This window comes from Petromyzon marinus, chromosome 13, assembly GCF_048934315.1.
Source record: "Petromyzon marinus isolate PM22_M1 ecotype Great Lakes invasive population chromosome 13, UKy_Petmar_22M1.pri1.0, whole genome shotgun sequence".
Taxonomy (NCBI): Eukaryota; Metazoa; Chordata; class Hyperoartia; order Petromyzontiformes; family Petromyzontidae; genus Petromyzon; species Petromyzon marinus.
In genome coordinates, this window is record NC_133679.1 from 426,776 (window position 1) to 448,700 (window position 21,925).

The 21,925-nt window shown below is 57.0% G+C and overlaps 1 protein-coding gene across 3 annotated transcripts in view; it reads left to right on the forward strand.

The window, feature by feature from the left end:
• The window catches only part of LOC116942132 (inactive tyrosine-protein kinase PEAK1-like), a 53,078-nt gene that overhangs the window by 20,417 nt on the left and 10,736 nt on the right, over positions 1-21,925 (forward strand). For all 3 annotated transcript variants that reach the window (XM_076066749.1, XM_076066752.1, XM_076066750.1), the window contains exons 2-3: positions 14,677-17,974; positions 21,524-21,765. In XM_076066749.1, coding sequence (XP_075922864.1) covers positions 14,775-17,974; positions 21,524-21,765 — 3,442 coding nt within the window. In that variant the 5' untranslated portion in view covers positions 14,677-14,774. The remainder of the gene's footprint in view (positions 1-14,676; positions 17,975-21,523; positions 21,766-21,925) is intronic.

Sequence of the window (21,925 nt, forward strand, 5' to 3'; positions counted from 1 at the left end):
GGTTGGAGACCGCTGTCAGAGTGATGCTCGAGCAGAAAGAGGCAGAGCCTCACCCAGTGGGGTCGCTCCCAGGAGCTCTGCCGGGCATGCCCACGGGCACCTGGTGTTGGTGGAGGAGTGTGTCTGTGTGTCTCCATGTGTCTCCGTGTGTCTCCGTTTGTGTGCGAACAGTAGCGCGGTGGTTACGACACCACGCTATGAACCCGGCAACCCGAGATCGATTCCCGCTTACAGCCAGTGGCGAATATCTGAACCGTTCCTCGGCCTCCCATAGGTCGGCTCGGCTTCAAATGAGTACCTGGTGCAGTGTGTGAACGTCAGCACTGAGGAAACAAAGGTGGCCGGGCGTGGTGCCAGCCACCCACCCCCTCATGCGTCATTCCACCCTTCACAGGTGCCCGATTATAGCACTTACCCCAATAGTCTGTCAAAGGCTATACGGGGAAACTTTGTCTTTCTGTGAGAGGTATGTATGTATGTTAAACTTCTTTTGCACCGTACGTGGCCAACCATGCTAATTGAGGGTGACACTATAATAGTGCGAGTGAGAGGGGAGCAAGAGGGGGGGGGGGCAAGGGAGCGGTGAGGGGGGAGGGGTGAGGGGGGAGCGAGAGGGGGGGGGGGCAGGCTGGTGCCTCGAGGCGTGGCCGGACCTCTGCCGCGGTGTCGGCTCCGTGCCGTGGGAGTCGACGGTGAAGAACGATCACCCGGCACATCGTACAGGCTGAGCGTGGACACTGTGTGTTGTACATCTTTCATTTCCCTTGCTCGTGACGGGAGAGGCAGAGTCTGTGGACTCACGGCGGCAGGGCAAAGGGAGGGGAGGCCAAAGGCTGTCTTTGTATTGTGGCTTAGCTGACCTCGCTGCATCTGCTTACTTTGACTCATCTTGGAGGAGGAGGAGGCTTTTGGGGTTGTGTGCGGTGCTGACATCTCCGCTCTGTAACTGTGTGCACTTTGAGCTCAATAAATGTTATTGGGTGAGAGTAAATTGGTTCCTAACTCAGATCTCCCAGCAAATGTGCATTTGAGAAACAATTCAAGATAGAGAGGCAGGGGATGTGGAGAGTACACGAGGAGGCAATGCTGGTGATGAGGGGAAGGCTTCCCACGTTGATTTCGGCTCCGAGTCACAGCGCCGTAGTCTCAGCTGTGGCTCGGCTCTGGCTGAGCATCTTAACACTGGCTTGGCTTGGGATACTCGGTTGTTTTCAAAGACGTGCGAGTGAGCGGCCCAGCCGTGGCCCGGCCCAGCCGTGGCCCGGCTCAGCCCAAGAGCATGGCTGGGACAAATGGGAAATGAACGACAGGGAGAGGTTTCCCTGGGGGTGAGATGAGAGGTGAAGTCAAAGATGTAGGACTCCAGGGGTTTTCTTTTCCGTTCGTCAGATCCGTCCAAGCTTGACCGATTGCCGCTGTGTGAATGCAGCTGATGTGAGATTGGTGGCAACCCAGGAGCAATGGGAATGTGTTACGGCACGGGCGACGATTCACACGCGAGGCCTGAGCGCCGGGCCTGGGCGCCAGGCCTTCTACGGTGGGTGGCATCGGGGTGACGTGCGCCGTCGACAGCCCCGTTGTTACAGACCAGAGAATGTAATTTCACGGCTGACACTATAATAGGAGTGGTTGGTGTGAAAGCGCCAGCGTATGTTTATTGTGCCATTACATCAGGGACATTTGACGCAAATTACAGCGCAGGAGGTGGCGTTCGCCGACATGGCAACTCGTGAGCGTGAGGATCCTAGGGGGGGCTCCGCTGGAGCACGTGCGTAGCCTTTCCCACCGCGTCGTCGATTCTTCGGGGAGATGGAGACCGGGACGAACTGTTCGCGGTTCATGAAGCGGCTCCTCACCTTGACGATGAACCCTCACTTGAGACGTGAATGCTGCAAAAGTTGAGTCCTTACTTTTGCACTCTTCTTTGTGTGGTTTTGTGTAGAAATTAATTTGACCAAAAGAACTGTGGGGGAGGACGGTCGGTGCCTGCGTTGGACGCCGGCGCAAGCTCGGTGAGGGAGCACGATGGCCGACCGCACGGTTTGAACGATGTCACGGGGTCTCTCACGTCTGCCGGGAAGCAGTTGTAGTATTTATGGTTAAGTACACTCGTAGTCGAACCGGGGTCCTAAAGAGGCAGGCGTCGCTTGGACATGAGGTCGTGGATAGGCGCGGGTGGGGCCCTCGATTCAGTGCAGGGTCACCCGGAGGACGGGGTTGGGTGAATCGCTGCTCACTGAGCGACGTGGCCGTGGGAGGGCGGCAGCTCGGCTTGACAACTGCACTCGGCTCGCTGCGCTCTGCTGCCCAAAGGTAGCTTGGGGGTTAAGAATGGACGCCCAACGCTGAATGAATAGCGGAAGTAACGTTCATTGCTCGCGATTGTTGCAAAGTAATGTTTATTGCTGAACCTGCTCTTTAGATTTACGGGTTTTATTTCCTCTTATGTCAATTTTCAGATTTAGAATGCTTACCGCGCTTCTGCTGCTGCAGCAGTCTTTGCTCTGGTGCAGCACGCAAAGGTTTCCAGAGGAAGTGAGCGGAGCTCCCAGGTGCGGCGTCCAGGCGCTACGCTCATTATTGGCGTCTCATGGGGGGCTGTTTGAGCGATTTGGGGGACCCTGCCTCGTTTAAAGGTGTTGCCTTTTACCAGCCGCTGCTGCCGCTGCTGCTGCCGCTGCCGTCGCTATGAGTTTGGGAATACGGGGCACAGTGCTGACCGTGCCCCCAAGCAGCAGGACATTGAATAGTAGCCCCCCCCCTCTCGCCGTGGGCGCTGAGTGGGGCTGCACGTGGAGCAGGTTACGGGAATCACCGGGTTTCCTGAAGGAACTCAAGCGGATCCGGTTTGAGGATGCACGCCAATAACAATCGGCACAATGCCCCCTCGCTCGGGAAGGGTGGCTGCTGCTTCTTGGGAATTGATTGAGGCCCAATCCCTTGTGTCCATCTACTCCGTTGGAATCACCACCCCCCCCCCCCTGCTGCCAAGACCTGGCAGGACACGCGTGCAAAAGAGTCATGAAACTCCGTGAGGCTCTCCTGGGTAAACAAGCACAGTCATAGTCGTAGTAGTAATAATAATGATGGTCTAATCCTTGTTAAGTATTGCTGCATGTCAGAGGCAACCACGGCACCCAGAAAAGCAGGCGCATACAAGTGGATTACATCCAAAATTCCACACAGATGGCTTCGCAATGAGTAACAACAACAACAATGACGATGATGACGACGATGATGGATTTTCCCGAGGAAGCTCAACAGAGTCCGCAGACTCTTTCTCAGTGTCGTCTATCGCCCTACCCACGTCACCCGGTCCCTCACCTCAACAGGATGTTGTGGCGAGGGTCAACTCAGCCCATCATTCCTTCAGGGTGCATAAAATGAGCTCGAGTCTGCAGGCTGGTTAAGAGTGGTTGCCCGGTGAACGCCAAGCCGCCGGCCGTGCGCCGTCTCACGGCCGCCACGTTTCCGGCAACGCGATGACTTTCCCCCAAAAACAGCTTGACAGCTGTCGTGCTCGTTTCACTTCGGTGAGGAGTCATCGGCACGGTCGAGCGCCGCTACTCGACTCTCCGCAAGTCGCAGGGGTCTCAAGGGCAGGAGACATTGGCCAAGTTCTTGTTTAACTCGCGCTCCTCTGGGCTTATATGGTCTGTGCTTTCCCATGAGCGCATCTGATCCACAAACAGTGTTTGATATATGGGCGTGCATTCACGTACTCGATTTTTTTTGGCAGCAGAAATGCACAGTTTTTGCCATTTGGGTGTGAGTACGCAATGCCCTGGGGGAGGATGTTCGCTTGTTTTACCAGCGTTTAGCCTCTGCCAGTTTTGTGGTTAATGCCTCCTCTGGATTCCGAGGTTCCCGGCTGGTGAAATGTCCCCGTGTGAGATTTAGGAGTAGGCTATGGGAACGGGATCCGGTTCTCATGACCGACTTCTGAACAGCGAGGGCGTCTCATCACCGCTGAAGCATAGCTGACCACCACACTGAGCCTCACCAACACTCACCCAAGCCACTCACCTGACCACCTAGCCTCCCAAACGTACACCCACAAATACACCCACCCACCCACTTACTCACCCACCCCACTCACCCACTTACTCACTGATTTAATCACCCACTCTTTCATCCTCTTTTCCACACACACACCCACTCACTCGCCTACACACTCACCCACTCAATATTGTACCAACCCTCTCACTCAACTGCCCAATCAACCATTCAACCAACTTCCCAATCAACTGCTCATCCAACTTCCTAATCAATAGCTCATCCATTCCCCACCCACTCATCCACTCACCCAACCATCCACTCACCCAAGCATCCACTCGCTCGCCCACTCATTCACTCACTCATCCACTCACTCATCCAGTCATCCAATCGCTTACTCACCCACCCACCCTTCTCACTCATCCACCACTGACACCACACAATCACTCACGTACGCTTTTTCACCCACTCACATACTCGCCACCTACCCTCTCATGCTCCCAATTACCCATCGAGGTCACAGCCTCACCTTCCTGCAGGGCTACCACGCTGTGTGTTTGGGGTAAACAGGGCCCCTCTGTGAGACAGGAGAGCCCCAAAGCGCCCCGTTTGCCAATGGAGCCCAGGAATGGGCACAGATTTTTAAAAGGTTTTTTTTCTTCCTGGATCACATTTCACAACAGCTTCAAAAAAGGCCCAATTGTGCACAGAATGGGCCAATCAGGCAGCCCTGTCTGTCTGGCTCTCTCCCCCACACTGCTTCCCACTGACCCACTCACAGACCCACCACCGCCCTCCCCCACCAACCCGCCACTCTCACCCACCCACTCACTAGGCCATGCCCTCCACCACCGCTTATTCTTCTCTGGATCTCTGCCTTGAGCGGCAGGGCCTCGGCTGCCATCTCTTCCATCCCTCTCTGTTCTCTTCATTTCCACAAACGCCCCCTTCGTCAGTTCCTCCAGCTTTGCGATCCTCCAGCTTCCTCTCATTCCCATTCCCTCCGTTCTTCCTTCTCTGGCATCTTTCATCATTAACTCGGTGCCCTTGTCGAATGCCCTCCAATCCAGTTCTGCTCTCTCCTTCTCATGACCTCCGTTGGCATTCATCGTTTATCGGTGCCATTCGAGATGTCTTCACCGGCCTCATTCTCTCTGCTCCGCTAAGACTCCGCATCCACACCTCAGGCGCTTCGAACCTTCTCACTCCATCCGTTCTCAGCATATCACCCGTGTCTCCGCTCCACGCCATCGTCTCGCTTCTCTTCTGCTTTGCTGTTTACCCACTCTTAGATGCGTTCACTCGCTCACCCACTAAATCACCCTTCCACCTTCCCCTCACCCACCCACTCGCGTCTCTGCTTTGTTATTGATATGTGACTGCCACTGCAATAGCACCGTTAATAAAGTGTGTCTGCTGTACACTTTGTAATGGTTGTTGTGATAGGAATGAGTGCTGTGGTGTACGAGTTGTTGATGGTTTCCACTCCGGTGTAGGGCTTCTCTTGGGCCTCACGGATTTCTGGCAGACAACATAAAAACAATGCGAGTGTGGAGACGTGGCGAGGCACCTGGCGAAACACAGAACCGGTGTCTTCCAGAGTGGACTCTGTGCTAGCCTTGAACCAATGGTCAACTGCAGATGTTTACCTCCCGGTGGGATATTTGTCCGAGTTCCGCGCAGAACCGCAATGCATGTAACACAACGATCATTGGCCTTGTGGAGGAGAGAAGTGACGAGAGCAGCTGCCGTGTGCCGTGCGGAGTGGAGTGCGAGCCGCTGCCTAGAGCCCTGTCCGGCGTGCGCCGTCCGGCGTGCGCCGTCCGGCGTGGCACTCGTGTGTGGGGAGCAGTGGCGCAAAGGTTCGTGGCCGACCGGAGTTCGATTCCAGCCAATATCGGTGACGATGACCTGAACCAGTCTCAGGTTCCCGCTGTGATGTGTAAACATTAGGGAGACAAAGGCGGCCGGGCATGGTGCCGGCATTGTAGGTGCTCGCTAACAATACTCGCCCCTGACAGTCTGTTGAGGCTGTAGTGGGGATCTTTGTTTAGGGGGTCTTGGTGTGCGTGCCTCTTCCTCCGTGTGCGTCTGTGAGTATGCTGTGAGTATGCTGTAGTATGCTGCAAGTGCTACAGTATTCTATAGTATGCTGTGAGTGAGTATGATATAACATGCTGTGAGTATGCTATAGCATGCTGTGAGTGAGTATACTGCAGTACGCTGTAGTATGCTGTAGCATGCTGCTGTGAGTATGCCCAACCCCCCTCCCTGCCTCCTGTGTGTGTTTGCACAAGGAGGGGTTTGTGATTATTCAAGTGAAACCTATGCGTGGCATCCGGAGGTTTGGGCTCTGCTCAATCACAGGAGCTGCTCGCCAGAGCCACCCGGGCCCCTGGCAACAAGGCTCAGTGAGCCCAGCCACCGAGCCTCCGGACTCGCTCAGCCCTGCTCGCTTACTCGCTCGCTCGCTCCCCCGGGCCTCCCCGCTCACCTCCTCGCACCAGGCGAGACTTCCACCCTGCCCGCGCATCGCTCTGCGTTGGGAGCGGAGTGGGGCTCTCAGAGTGGGGCTCTCCGTGCGGGGCTCTCAGAGTGGGGATCTCAGAGTGGGGATCTCAGAGTGGGGCTCTCAGAGTGGGGATCTCGGAGTGGGGATCTCGGAGTGGGGCTCTCAGAGTGGGGATCTCGGTGCGGGGCTCTCGGAGTAGGGATCTCGGAGTGGGGATCTCAGAGTGGGGCTCTCAGAGTTGGGATCTCAGAGTGGGGATCTCGGAGTGGGGCTCTCAGAGTGGGGATCTCGGTGCGGGGCTCTCGGAGTGGGGATCTCGGAGTGGGGATCTCAGAGTGGGGCTCTCAGAGTGGGGATCTCAGAGTGGGGATCTCGGAGTGGGGCTCTCAGAGTGGGGATCTCGGTGCGGGGCTCTCGGAGTGGGGATCTCGGAGTGGGGATCTCGGAGTGGGGCTCTCAGAGTGGGGATCTCGGTGCGGGGCTCTCGGAGTGGGGATCTCGGAGTGGGGATCTCGGAGTGGGGATCTCGGAGTGGGGCTCTCAGAGTGGGGATCTCGGTGCGGGGCTCTCGGAGTGGGGATCTCGGAGTGGGGATCTCAGAGTGGGGATCTCGGAGTGGGACTCTCAGAGTGGGGATCTCGGTGCGGGGCTCTCGGAGTGGGGCTCTCGGAGTGGGGATCTCGGAGTGGGGATCTCAGAGTGGGGCTCTCAGAGTGGGGATCTCAGAGTGGGGATCTCGGAGTGGGGCTCTCAGAGTGGGGATCTCGGTGCGGGGCTCTCGGAGTGGGGATCTCGGAGTGGGGATCTCGGAGTGGGGCTCTCAGAGTGGGGATCTCGGTGCGGGGCTCTCGGAGTGGGGATCTCGGAGTGGGGATCTCGGAGTGGGGATCTCGGAGTGGGGCTCTCAGAGTGGGGATCTCGGTGCGGGGCTCTCGGAGTGGGGATCTCGGAGTGGGGATCTCAGAGTGGGGATCTCGGAGTGGGACTCTCAGAGTGGGGATCTCGGTGCGGGGCTCTCGGAGTGGGGATCTCGGAGTGGGGATCTCAGAGTGGGGCTCTCAGAGTGGGGATCTCAGAGTGGGGATCTCGGAGTGGGGCTCTCAGAGTGGGGATCTCGGTGCGGGGCTCTCGGAGTGGGGATCTCGGAGTGGGGATCTCGGAGTGGGGCTCTCAGAGTGGGGATCTCGGTGCGGGGCTCTCGGAGTGGGGATCTCGGAGTGGGGATCTCGGAGTGGGGATCTCGGAGTGGGGCTCTCAGAGTGGGGATCTCGGTGCAGGGCTCTCGGAGTGGGGATCTCGGAGTGGGGATCTCGGAGTGGGGATCTCGGAGTGGGGATCTCAGAGTGGGGATCTCGGTGCGGGGCTCTCGGAGTGGGGATCTCGGAGTGGGGATCACGCCCGCGCTCCCTCGGTCGCGATCCGCCCTTGAGGAGGGCGGTGCCACTTCCACGCCGCTGTGGCCTGCGCTCCTTCAGCGGAGGAGGCACGGCAAAACGTCGCGATCTCTCCCCTTTGAAGCCCTCTCGTCACGGCCGCTCGACATTGGCATCGAGCTGCTGAACGAATCGCCGCTGCCATCGTTGGCGAGAGCGGAAAGTGTCGCCCGCGAGGCTCCGCGCGCAGCGGAGGCTGCCACGATCCGGCGCGGGCCGACCGTAGACGGTGCATCATTCAGCACACGGGGGTACGAATGGGATTACGAAGTCTTATATCGTTCTTCTCATTTCACGTGGAATGTCTGGGGATTCACGTGGAACGGGAAGCAGAGGGAGTGGCATGGAACTGCTTGCGGAATGTGAATTTGTCTGTCCCGTGAGGTCGTTCGTCTCGTGAGGTCTCCCCAGGCTCCACTGAGTTGTTGTTGTTGTTTCATTAGCAGCATCGACTCGATTCGTTTTGAAACTTGCAGAATGCTTAACCGCTGAGTGGCAGGGAGTTGTGTCAGATCTTCTGTTGTTGGGCATTGCTGTAATGCGAGTTAAAGAGCGCGTGCCAAGTGACCGGATCAAGGGGACGTGTGGGTTCGTCCGTGTGGGAGTTGGTCCTCGCTCGTGAGTGTGAATGACATTGTATGTGTTATTGTATTTGTGTTATTGTATGCGTGCCATTGTATGCTTGTTATTGTATGCTTGTTATTGCGTGTTATTGTATGCGTGTTATTGTATGCGTGTTATTGTATGCGTGTTATTGTATGCGTGTTATTGTATGCGTGTTATTGTGTGTTATTGTATGCGTTATTGCGTGTTATTGTGTGCGTGTTATTTTGTTAACTAGGCCGTTGATTACAGGCCCGAAGGCCCAAAACGTCATACGGTCAGTGACAACCAGAACCGTCATAGTGTGAGGTGAGTGGGTGTGAGGTGAGTGGGTGTGAGGTGAGTGGGTGTGAGGTGAGTGGGTGTGAGGTGAGTGGGTGTGAGGTGAGTGGGTGTGAGGTGAGTGAGATGAGTGGATGTGGGTGTGTGTGGGTGTGAGGTGAGTGGGTGTGCGGTGAGTGGGTGTGAGGTGAATGGGTGTGAGGTGAGTGAGTGTGGGTGTGAGTGGGTGTGCGTTGAGTGGGTGTGAGGTGAGTGGGTGTGAGGTGAGTGGGTGTGAGGTGAGTGGGTGTGAGGTGAGTGGGTGTGAGGTGAGTGGGTGTGAGTGGGTGTGAGGTGAGTGGGTGTGGGTGGGTGTGGGTGTGAGTGGGTGTGAGGTGAGTGGGTGTGAGGTGAGTGGGTGTGCGTTGAGTAGGTGTGCGTTGAGTGGGTGTGAGGTGAGTGGGTGTGAGGTGAATGGGTGTGAGGTGAGTGGGTGTGCGGTGAGTGGGTGTGCGGTGAGTGGGTGTGAGGTGAGTGGGTGTGAGGTGAGTGGGTGTGAGGTGAGTGGGTGTGAGGTGAGTGGGTGTGAGGTGAGTGGGTGTGAGGTGAGTGGGTGTGAGTGGGTGTGAGGTGAGTGGGTGTGAGGTGAGTGGGTGTGAGTGGGTGTGAGTGGGTGTGAGGTGAGTGGGTGTGAGGTGAGTGGGTGTGAGTGGGTGTGAGTGGGTGTGAGTGGGTGTGGGTGTGAGTGGGTGTGCGGTGAGTGGGTGTGAGGTGAGTGGGTGTGAGGTGAGTGGGTGTGAGGTGAGTGGGTGTGAGGTGAGTGGGTGTGACTGGGTGTGAGGTGAGTGGGTGTGAGGTGAGTGGGTGTGACTGGGTGTGAGGTTAGTGGGTGTGGGTGTGAGTGGGTGTGCGGTGAGTGGGTGTGAGGTGAGTGGGTGTGAGGTGAGTGGGTGTGAGGTGAGTGGGTGTGAGGTGAGTGGGTGTGCGGTGAGTGGGTGTGAGGTGAGTGGGTGTAAGGTGAGTGGGTGTGAGTGGGTGTGAGGTGAGTGGGTGTGCGGTGAGTTGGTGTGAGGTGAGTGGGTGTGAGTTGAGTGGGTGTGAGGTGAGTGGGTGTGAGGTGAGTGGGTGTGAGGTGAGTGGGTGTGAGGTGAGTGGGTGTGAGGTGAGTGGGTGTGAGGTGAGTGGGTGTGAGATGAGTGGGTGAGTGGGTGTGCGGTGATCTGGCACATTGGGAAATACAGTTAGTGCATTTGTCATCTCAATCAGTCAACCAATGGCACCTGGGTTTGTTCTGTGACCTCCTGCCCAGCAGGCCTTTAACACTTCACGTGGCCTCAAAGTACACCTACCATGGCACAAGTGCCGTATGTCACCACCACTTAGTGGTGACCGGTGGTTGTTGTTGTGGTGACCTGCAGTGTGGTGGTTGTGGAACACGGTGTGGCCAATGAGACGACACAGTTGGTGTCCGGTCGAGAGTCCTCAACAAGGGTGGAGGAGTCATTGAGCGAGGTTCACAGGAGCAGTCACCACGGGGGTCGCGACCTCGTGCCGTCGTTTCGCGCTCACCCCCAGGGTGCCCAGAGTGTCGCCGTGTCTCGCCACTGTGACTGCACCGCGGTTGCTCAAAAACAGGAGAGGCCTCTGTGCCGTGGCAGTGTCGATGATACAAGATCTCGCGATGTCATTCAAAATGATCGTATGCCGGAAAACTTGCTAAATTACTAAAAAATTCCCGCAAATGACTTGAAGTGGATTCCACACAGCAACCATCGCCCCCTCCTGCCAGACTAATGCTCGTTAGCAGGCAAGGGTGCTGGGTCATACTTGTGCTACACAGGGACAGCTGCCACTGGGGGGTGCCTTTTCAAACGTGATGAGTTACTGCACAGTCAGAACGATGCGAGTCTACAGCCTGGCCATGGTCTCAGCCCATCATCCTCTCTGGGGTATATAAAATGTATACAATTTCGTGGCATTTCAACACTGTTAATGCTGTTGGGAGACTATGTTTTTCCATGACCCTGGCCCTGGAAATATGGAATTTCCACCACCCAGTGCTCACTTGAGCCACAAATCACTCGACTCCGTCTCTCGCGCATTAGTATTCCTGGCACGAGCGGTGAGGTTGGCGATGGATGTCTTTGCGCCGTGACATTCTCACGCACCCTTCTGGGTCCACCACGTTTGTCTCCATGGGATCGTTAGTGCACGGGCTCACACGCACACACACGTGGCACGCACACCCACGTGGCGCACATCAGACGCAACGCACACGGCAGAGTCCCCAGCAGGTTTCGTGCGACGTGTTGCCACGCGCCGTTGTCTGCCGCCTTGACTGCACAGGCACGTGCTGTATGTTCCCCCCCCGCCATGAGTTTTGAATCGCGTTGAAACATTCCGGCAGCTAAACGCCCCTTCGAGCCGCTGATTCGTTTTGGTGACAAACGAGATGCCTTCAAGCACGGCGCCACGCAGTGACGTCCTCTGCACGTTCTACCCGTGGCCGCGTGTATTTTTCTCCGGGTCCTCCGGTTTTTCCCTCCACATTTAGAATCAACATCACGCGTTCAGAGTATTTGGCTGCAATGAATTTCCACGCGATGACAAGCCACTTTGTTGAGCTATCATTTGTGGCCAGTCACTTCTGAAAAAGAGCTGTACAGCTCACTGTGCCTTACCTGGTAAAAATAAAAATAGTTTATAAAGAATTAAAGCTTTCGTGACTGCATAAAATTACTCATTGGTTTTTTCGGTAAAGTCACGTATGTAGAAATACAATAAAATTATATTAAAACAAAACAATCACGACGTTTCGATCACAACACAAGCGATCTTCATCAGGATGTGCTTATGTGCTTATTTCATCTACCGCACCCTCTCTCTCCGGCTCCCTCCCCCCAACTTTATTTCCTATTTAAGGCTTCGGTTTATCCCTCCGGCCCCCTTTCTCTCTCCCCTTGCTTCTCTGTCCGTTTTTCCTCCCTCCTTACCTCTTGGTGGACTTGTATATGTATTTCTACTGACCGTGTACCTCGTATTTTTCATTCTATCTATGCTGGTTTGTGCAATCCAGAGGTTGAACACGAAATTTAACACTCTTCTGAAATTCGTGGTCCGCCAGGAAGTGTCTAACTGTGTTGTTGGCCTGACTGGATGTGCTTCACATAATCTTTCTTAGGTTTGTTGAATGCTCGTCTCTCATCCTCTTGTTGTATTTACCTCTATGATTTGTTCTTGGTACCTGATGAAGATCGCTTGTGTTGTGATCGAAACGTCGTGATTGTTTTGTTTTAATATAATTTTATTGTATTTCTACATACGTGACTTTACCGAAAAAACCAATGAGTACGTGCGTCGACCGCCTGTGGTGGCGCCATCGAGTCGGCCAACCTGCGGCCGCCACGCGAGAGAGAGAGACGGACGTTCATTGCGAAGGAATATGGTGACTGAGCAGCCTCCCTCCCATTTGCCCCCCTTCGCATAGACGAGACGTGTTTTTATTCGCATGCCATTAGCCATACGGCCTTCTGGGAATGCATTATTTCAGTAACATTGGTTCAACACCATACAAACTCTGGGACGGTTTTGACATTGAGTGTCTCATCAGCATTGTCAGGGTTGCTTCTACTATGGCAATGATGCGCGAACTGCCAGATGTCCGTAAGCAAGGAGGACTCTCTCTTTTGGATATGAGTCCGAGTTTACGAATGATCATCTCTCTTTATTTTCAAGGGCACACGTGGAGCAAGCCCTGACCTGCAACGCGGTCGCACACGGATGCTTCAGGATGCAATGAATGTCGCCGCTTTGCGCTTGAGCGCACGGACGGGCAGGAGGCCACGGGTGGGGAGACACCACCACGGGGAGGGACGGGTGTGGGAGGGCCGGCGACTTGTCTGCTGGCTAATTTCGTTACTTCGCCACGTCCACGACGCTCGTGATCGTTTTGAGTCGTTAATGGGGGGGGGGAGAGGGCAGCTTTGCTTGAGCCACGTGCTCTAGCGGGGCTGTCTTGGTCGCTTCCCAATTGGTTTTGGATTCCCCGCTCCCGTGGTGGGGATCGCGGTAACCTCGCACGCGGCAGTGAGGCCAGCCAGAGGCAGGGCGGTCAAATAACATTTTACCACGTAAATTAAATGGCTGCTTTTTCATATTTTGACAAATCAATGGTGCAGCGGACGTGCAGCGTATTCTTGGGGGGGGGGGGATGGGTGAATGAAAAAACATTCGATTGGGGGGGGGGGTTCAGGGGAAGAGCGTAGCCAATTTGGCTATACTTCCACACGTTATGCGATTGAGCCGGCAGTTGACTCTCGACTTCCTGTGATGGGGAATGGCATAGACGGCCCAGATAAAGCAAGAGACACGGTCGATGCGGAGGCTGTGCGAGTTCGACCCCAATACTCCGAGTTGCTGCTTCCCTGTGCAGAATGATGCCGAGAAGACGCCGAAGGGGGATGCTGCCCCATGTTTATTGCTTTTTAACGTCATCGATTTCCGCTCGGACGTGTTTGCTGGTTGCGTCGTAAAGGAGCAGCAGCTAATAAGTAAACCAGTGCAGCAGCATTATGTAAAGGTGTTGTTGTATATTTGTGCACGAGTGCCGCCAGCTAACCAGCAACCTGGATAATCTGCATGCGTCGTGGGGTATTAACTGGGAAACCCGTGCAGTGTGTTATTATTCACCCTCCATCATAACACGTTCCACTTCGTGTCTCTGTTCGTCATTTACACCGCAGTCCCCCAGTCTCCACCACTCATCCCTGCACCCCCCACAGGCACCGTTACTCACAATGCATGGAGAGATCATGTGACCGCACCTGCGAGTAAGGCACGCGTTTCACGTTATGTATCGGTGTGTTTTGTTACTTCCACGTGATGCTCATCTTTCCCGCGTGCATTCAAAATATTTCCTGTGCCGTATCCATGATATGGAAGACGGTTTCATGGGCTTGGGACCTTTCAGCACCACGGTATAATCACGATAATGAGATGAGCCGTCAGCGTTTGGGCCTCCTGATTACAAGGGGCAGTGTCTCAATGCGGGTTACGAGAGCAGGGAAGCGGACGGTGATGATGCTGGCTCAGCTTCACACCACGCAGCGCAGCGATCCGCTCACCGCCACACTCGTTCAGGGCGGTGGCGCGTTGATAACACTCGCGCCTCGCAGCAACTAGGGCCTAAGTTCGATTTCCAACTCGGCCCCCTGTTCTGCATGGGTTTTCTCTGGGTTTTATGGTTTCCTGCTATAGCTAAAAAATAAATAAAACAGACAAAAATAAATAAAACACACAAATATGCCAATGCTGAAAAATTACTCAATTGGAATTACAGACGGCAATGATCACCCCCTAATGAAAAAAGCTTGGCAAGCCCTCCTGAAAATGAGTCTTGAGACTCGGCGAGACTCTGCTAGGGTAATCACCGTGATGAGAATGTAGCGGTGCTCGTGGGAGACGCTAGCATTCCCGTCGGCGTGCACGTGGAGCGGAGAGACCCTGCAGCTGGGGCCTCCGTGGCGAGGCCCGGGACGCCGGCTCGCGCCAATCGAGGCGTTGTCAGCTGAGCAACATCGTTTTCGCTTCAGCCGAGTGACGTAACGAGCGGAGTGGCGTAAGCGATTGCTTTTTGAGGACGTGAAATAATCCGTACGATTAACAAAATCATTGCGTCTTTTTTAATGATTCAAAGTAAAATACACATTCTGATGTAACACAGACCCTTGCCTTTCTCTTCCCGCATTTAACTCCGACGCTGTGACATGACAGCACACTGAAAACCCTGCGTAGATTTCCATCCTGAATGAATGTGTTGCACCGTGTATGAACGTCTGCTGATGACGTTTTTCTGACATTTTGTTTGTTCAGGCCCTCACGTTGTCTGAGCCGCGGCCAATTTTCATGACCCGGCATCGATGTGAGGGGTCAAGCGGAAGCCGCTTCAGCCGACGACGCTGCCGAGGACGATGTCCGTCTGCGACTCCTTCACGGAGCATGCCTGGATCAAAGGGAAGTGCCAGGACTGCTTCAGGCCTCTGGACCAGCACAGAGGAGGGCCCGCGAACCAGGCGGCCGGCGGCGGCTACGCGGCTCCGGCGAACGCGGAGAAGACGAGACCTCCCGTGGCCAAAAAGCCGGCGTCCTTCAGAGCCCCGGCGGTGCCGGCTCAGGTGGGGAACGGCGACGGAGAGGTCGGGAGAGATGCCCGGCAGGCTGAGGGGGGACGTGGCACGCACGCCGTGATGGGGTGGAGGAAGGGCGCCGACGACGGCGCGCTTGACCGGAAGAGAAGCAACAACAACAATAATCATTTTGGCGTCAGGCACGCGAAGCTCGAATGCAAGGAGGCGGCGTCGGCGGCGTCGGCGGCGGGGGTGGTGGCGGTGGCGGACTTCGGCTCTGCGTGCGATAAACTGGAGAACGGCAACAATAACGACAACGACGTGTTCGTTGACGCGGCGGTGCTTGCAAACCAGCACCTGGCTGTGGGAGACGCTGCGGGGGGCTGCGACAACAGCTCGCTGGCGCTGTTCCTCAACCGCATCAGGAGCCGCTACCACCGATCGGCGGAGCGCGGCGCGGCGGCCGCGCACGGCTGCCTGGCGAGCGATCGGAAGGTCTGGCGGCCGAGAAAGCGCGTCCGCCTGGGCGAAGGGGGCCCCGAGGTGATCAGCCACGAGGGAGGCCTCTTCTGCTACGCCGACTCGGAGGCCTCATCCGGGTCGCCCGAGGAGGCCGCCGGAACGGGAGGCGTCGCGGCGGCGAGAGAGGAAGGCCGGGAGAGCTGGGACGAGAGCGACGAGGAGCTTCTGGCCATCGAGATGAGGATGCGGGACCGCTCGCGCTTCGCCGAGCTCAGGCCCAACAGCCTCTCACCCGTCCACTTTGGGAGACACGGCGGCCGTACCGTGCGGCCCCGGAACCCCGTCCTCCGGCGCAACCGCCCGCACGAGCGCGACGACCGCCTGGAGGCCGAGCGCGACGCGGCCGGCGGCGCCGACGCGAAGCTCGACCCCTCGGAGGGCAAGGCCTCCTACATGAGCAGCTCCGAAGACCTGGAGACGCCGTCGCCCGTGAGCGCGGGGGCGCTCTGCTCTCGCCAGGAGTCGACGTCGCAGGGCCTGGACTCGCAGGGCAACACGAGCGTGAGCAGCGACGACGGCAACGTCGCCGACGCCGAGGCCGAGTTGTGCGACGCGAGCGAGCGCTCCGACGCGGAGGATGCCGCCGAGAGCCGACGCCGCCAAGGGCCGCGGAAATCGACGCCTTCCGAGACCGACTCGGAGAACGCGACGGCAGAGCCGGGGTGCGCCGTACCGGCAGGCGACAAGAGGACGTTTGAGACTCGCGTCTCCATGTCGCTCAGGGCCAACGAGAGGAACGTGAAACCGTGTCGGGTGGTGAACCTGTACCCGGCGCCCGCCGCGTGCGACTCGGGTCCAAGGCCGGACGAGGTTTCCGCGAAGCCGCGACAGGCCGAGCCGATGGAGGGGCGCGAGAAGCCGCATCGACCGCAGCGGCAGCAGCAGCACCACGCGGAGCTCCGGTGCGGTGCTCAGCTCGACGTCGGCGCCACGAAGTCCGCGGCGGCGGCGCAGGAACCGTTAACCACGGGGGAGAAGCGGCTCAATCACGCCGCCAACCTCCTGTTCACGCTGAGCGCCGTGCCCCACACGCCCGTGTACGCCCAGAGCACGAGGAGTAAAATGTTCATTCCGCCCTCGGCCGCTCACGAGGAAAACAACAACAACAACTACTGCGTGATTCCCGCTCCGCCAACGTCGGAGTCTCAGGCGTCGCGCCCCCAGCGCAAGGACTCCCCCGGAGAGCGCCCGGGTCGCGAGCATGCGCAGCCGCACGGGAGGCTCGGGGGCGGCGGGAATGCCTCCCCCGCGATCTTCGTTCCGAACGCCGCTTCGCCACGGATCGGCGGCCCTGCCGTGAAAACCACGACGGCCGCGACGCCATCAGGGCTCTGCCAGGGCTCCCCGCCGAAACACAAAACGTTTTTGTACGTCGAGGGAGCGGGAGGAGACCCGCGGAAAACGTCCCGCGGCTCTGTGACCGTTAGTGAAAGGATCGAGAGGTCGGAGGAGGGACTGCTCAACGCAAACGCCGCCCTGCATCACGTGGAGGACAGGGGCGACGCCAGCGCCGCGCTGTCTCAGCTCGTCGCTTCTATAAAACCTCCCAACCTACCTCCCGAATTGCCGAAGAAACGGTTCAAAGGCCGGATCGCAGGCGACGAGGCCAAACTCGAGGTGCCGCCGCCCCCGCAGTATTGCGACCTGAAGGGGGACGTCTCCTCGGACGGCCGGGCCGCAGGGAGCGACGAACGCCACGCCTCCCGGGAGGCCGCGCTCGTTGGGACGTCTCCCGCTGGCTTCGTGGATCCCGACGCCGTGGACGAAAAGCTGCAGCCGCCCCTCTTGAGACAAGGGGGCGTCGTGGCACCGGGGCCCTCTGCCGGTGGCCGGCCACCGGCCACCCCCCCGCGGACGTCGCCGAAGTCCCGGAGGGAGGCAGACGGCGGGGCCGACGCGCCGCCCCGGCCGCCCCCCCGCACGAGTTCGTCCTCGGGGCTTCGCCCCGAGCCGCCGCCTCTCCTCCCCAAGTCGAGCACGAGCCGGACCCCTTCGCCTGGGCCCGCAACGGAGACCGGCGACATTCCCGGCGCTCCCGCGCCATCACCGCGGCAACGGCAGAGCGTGCAGCGCAAGTCCAGCCACTGGGAAGTTGTGCGGAATTTATTTCCGTGGAAAAAGCAGCAGGACGGGCGGCCGAAGAGCGGTGATCGCCGGAACGGCGATGCTCCTCAATGTGAAAACGAGCGACCCGACCCGGAGCGGCCAAGCGGCGGTGTCGTCGTCGAGCTCGACACCAGCGAGAGGCCCGCGGCCGCCCTGCTCTACAAGCAGGACTACCCGCGATTCATCAACCCCGCCCTCGGAAATGGCCCTGGGGCAGCCCAGAACTCGAGCAGGTCTCCAAAATCCAAAAAGTCTTCTGGCTCGGTCAGCGAAGAACCGGAGCCGCGACCGAGAAAGCGGTCGGTGGGCGCCGAGCGAGGCGAGAAGAAGACCCTGGCCCTCGGAGTCGCGAGGCAGACGGCGGCCAAGCGGCCTCCCGCGCAGGCCGGGGCGCCAATCCCGGCGAGCGAGAGCAGGTGAGATTCGGAGCCTTCGCGGGCAGCGCTTCCCTTCGCGAGCGTTCGCGCGCACGGCCTCGGCCCGCTCACCGCTTGCCTTGTCGCTGAATGCTGCTCACTCGCGGTAATCCTGCTAAGGAGGACGTAACCGAAAAGCGCCCCGCGTAGCGTAGATTTAAAGACCTTTTGCGGTGACGTTCTAACGTCGTCTTCCCATGGGTCATTCAAACGGAAATGTCTTCATCTCGTCACTTGACAACAATTGCACGGTTGAATACATTTGGGAGGTGAGTTGTAATGATGCAGATCCCTTCGTGACCGACACAATGCCGTCTATCTGCACCCTGGCGTCGCGAACGCGCCACACTAACCCGCTACTTGGGCCACTGTGTCCACGTCGCCATGGCACAGCAGTCAGGCCCTGGGTAGCCAATTGCACGGTGCGCGTCTAACAGGCCGGCAGTGTTCCGCTCGCCCGCGGTGGCTTGCCACGAGCGGCCGTGGCCCATCCTGGCAGTGTCGCCGCAGCCGATTGAATGCATTTCTCACCAAGCCGTCACTCGAATCTGCTCGCTGTGGTGCTCACTCTACCATTCCTATTGCTCATTTATAATTAAAAGTTTGTTTTACTACATTTCTGTTGAATAGTTCATGCGTGATGCACCCAATTTTAGGTCTCTGAAAGTTTAAGTGAATGGAGAAAAGTTTATTTTTTAGTTTGAGATGATGTAACCTGATTTGGCGGTTAATATGCGTTATGGATAAAGTCGTCAGATTTTACTTTTCATACCAAGTCACAGAACTCCTCAAGTGACACGGGTTGCTGAGCACGTGGCCAATGGCACAAACAGCCAAGGGGCCAGCAACAAACAGCGCTGTCAGAGTTGTGACAGGCGAGAGTGAATACGTTCATTGAATTGACGAGGATTGTTAGAGAGCTTGGGGAAAAGAGACGACGGTGGGAGGAGGAAATCCCAAAGTGGAGCGGTGCGAGGGAAGAAGCAGAAGATAAAGTGTTGTGAGCTGCAGTGTGGCGAGTGGGTGAGTGTTACAATGTGTAACCCAACTGAGTAGTTTAAAGATGATTATTCAGCGATTTGGATGTTTGGTCAATTACAGTTGCATTGGTTATTTTTATCTTCAACTTGACACTTGACAAGAATTGTCTCATTTGTAAACATTTCTCTCTCTCGTTACCTATGAACAAAGTCTTCCCCATTTGGAACGTTGTTTTTCATAATCAATGTGAGTGTCATCCGCTCCGCGCGGATTGCCTCCAGTTTCTCCACGTGCCTCCCACGTGCCTCCAGTTTCTCCACGTGCGTCCCACGTGCCACCGGAGCCTCGCCCACAAATGGAATTGGCGACACTCCGCGTCCAGGCCGTGCCTGAGACGGTCTTGTGCTGGAGTAATGAGAGACATGAGGAGGAGGAGAGTAAGGTTCGAGTGATTGATGAGGTGGAGGAGGTGGAGGAGGGTAAGGTTGGGGTGACTTGTGAGACGCGACTCCCCCGGCAGGAGGAGCGGGGCGCACGCGCTGCCACCGCCGCTGGGGGGCGTGAGGGTACCACGATGTGGAGTGTGTGTGTGTTCTTCTATTCTACAGAGTGTGTGTGTGTTCTTCTGTTCTACAGAGTGTGTGTGTGTTCTTCTGTTCTACAGAGTGTGTGTGTGTTATTCTGTTCTACAGAGTGTGTGTGTGTTATTCTGTTCTACAGAGTGTGTTCTTCTGTTCTACAGAGTGTGTGTGTTCTTCTGTTCTACAGAGTGTGAGTGTGTGGAGTTTGTGTGTTCTCCTGTTCTACAGAGTGTGTGTGTGTGTGTTCTTCTCTTCTACAGAGTGAGTGTGTGGAGTTTGTGTGTTCTTTTCTACAGAGAGTGTGTGTGTGGAGTTTGTGTTCTTCTCTTCTACAGAGTGAGTGTGTGGAGTTTGTGTGTTCTCCTGTTCTACAGAGAGTGAGTGTGTGGAGTTTGTGTGTTCTCCTGTTCTACAGAGGGTGTGTGTGTGGAGTTTGTGTGTTCTTCTCTTCTACAGAGTGAGTGTGTGGAGTTTGTGTGTTCTCCTGTTCTACAGAGAGTGAGTGTGTGGAGTTTGTGTGTTCTCTGTGTGTGTGGAGTTTGTGTGTTCTTCTCTTCTACATAGAGTGAGTGTGTGGAGTTTGTGTGTTCTTCTGTTCTACAGAGAGTGAGTGTGTGGAGTTTGTGTTTTCTCCTGTTCTACAGAGAGTGAGTGTGTGGAGTTTGTGTGTTCTCCTGTTCTACAGAGTGTGAGTGTGTGGAGTTTGTGTGTTCTCCTGTTCTACAGAGAGTGAGTGTGTGGAGTTTGTGTGTTATCCTGTTCTACAGAGAGTGAGTGTGTGGAGTTTGTGTGTTCTCCTGTTCTACAGAGAGTGAGTGTGTGGAGTTTGTGTGTTCTCCTGTTCTACGGAGTGTGAGTGTGTGGAGTTTGTGTGTTCTTCTGGTCTACAGAGAGTGAGTGTGTGGAGTTTGTGTGTTCTCCTGTTCTACAGAGAGTGAGTGTGTGGAGTTTGTGTGTTCTCCTGTTCTACAGAGAGTGTGTGGAGTTTGTATGTTCTCCTGTTCTACAGGGAGTGTGTGTGGCGTTTGTGTCTTCTCCTGTTCTACTGGGAGTGTGTGTGTGTGGAGGAGAGATGATGGTGTGGAGCATGCATGTGCAAAGCCTTTTCCACCTCGGGGCTGAGGGCTTTGTTTATTTTAGGCCCCAACGTGAAGTTACCCAAACATGAGCTCCCAATCACACTGGTGCTTTTCATCGGGCGTGACAAGGAGCCGTGCAGATCATTATCACGACTGCACAGAGCACAAATTCTGCCTAACCTGGAATCCGACTGCCGTCACATCTGGGTTGCAAGCGCTCATTTTCTACCTGGCTGCACCTGGATAGACGTCATAGTGAGGCAGCAGTCAGGGTGATTGATGATCCAACAGTCACGGATTCATTCCACTCACTCACCTCCTCCTTGTCACTCTTTTACCACTACTGCCATGATTGACTATTTCTGGGAACTTTACTTATTGAGGACTCGGTCTACGAGACTGTTTCATCTCATCCACCACAAAGCAGTTCACAAAACACTCACTCACCGACCCACCTACTCACCACCGCACTGCAGGTAACCTCACCTCTTCCTGCATCGTGGCCCCGCCGAGCCGTACAGTGGAGGAATTCCACCGAGTGACCGTTTGCGTGAGCGAACGCATTCTTCCTGTGCTTGCGCCCTGTGGTCTCGCGCTGCGGCGGCGGTGGCGGCGCCGCGTCCGTGTGGTTTGTGGAGGCGGGCGCGGGCTGCCGGGAGTTGTTGTGACAGGTCGCAGTCGTGCGGCGGGGAGAGACGAGAGGGGCTCTTGCCGGAGCTGTGCGCGCGAGGCGTAAGCGGGCGCTCGCGCTCGCGGGCGACAGACGGCCCCACCGCGCGTCGCCGCGTCTTGCCGCGACGACGACGACGACGACGACGACGACGACGACCTGCCCGGGCCGCGCGTCGCGTCTATGGAGTCGCCGCGGCCACGTTCTTAAATTACGCAAACCGGTTTCTCTTCCGAAGCGTCGACCCGGAAGACGTCCACATGGACAAGAAGTCCGTCGTGATTGCGCCGAGCCAGCCGGCGATGGGAAACCACGCCCGCGGGGATCGCCCGGCGAGGAGGGAGACGCCGCCGACGACGGAGACCGAGACGGCGCCGGAGTCGCAGGACGTGCCGCCGACACCGTCGCGCGAAGCGTCGCCGCGCTCGCCTGCGCCGCGGCCTCCCGGCGGCCCCCTCGCTGCCGTCTACGGCAACGTCGGTGAGCATGCCGCACCGCCGCACCGCCGCGCACGGAGAGCCATCGTGCTGCGGTGGTCGGCACGCTGTGCTACGAACACGGCCGTCCGCCCGTGGCCAATTTCTGCTCACGACCAGTATCGGTGCTGAATATCTGAACCAGTGTTGGGCCTCAAAGGAGT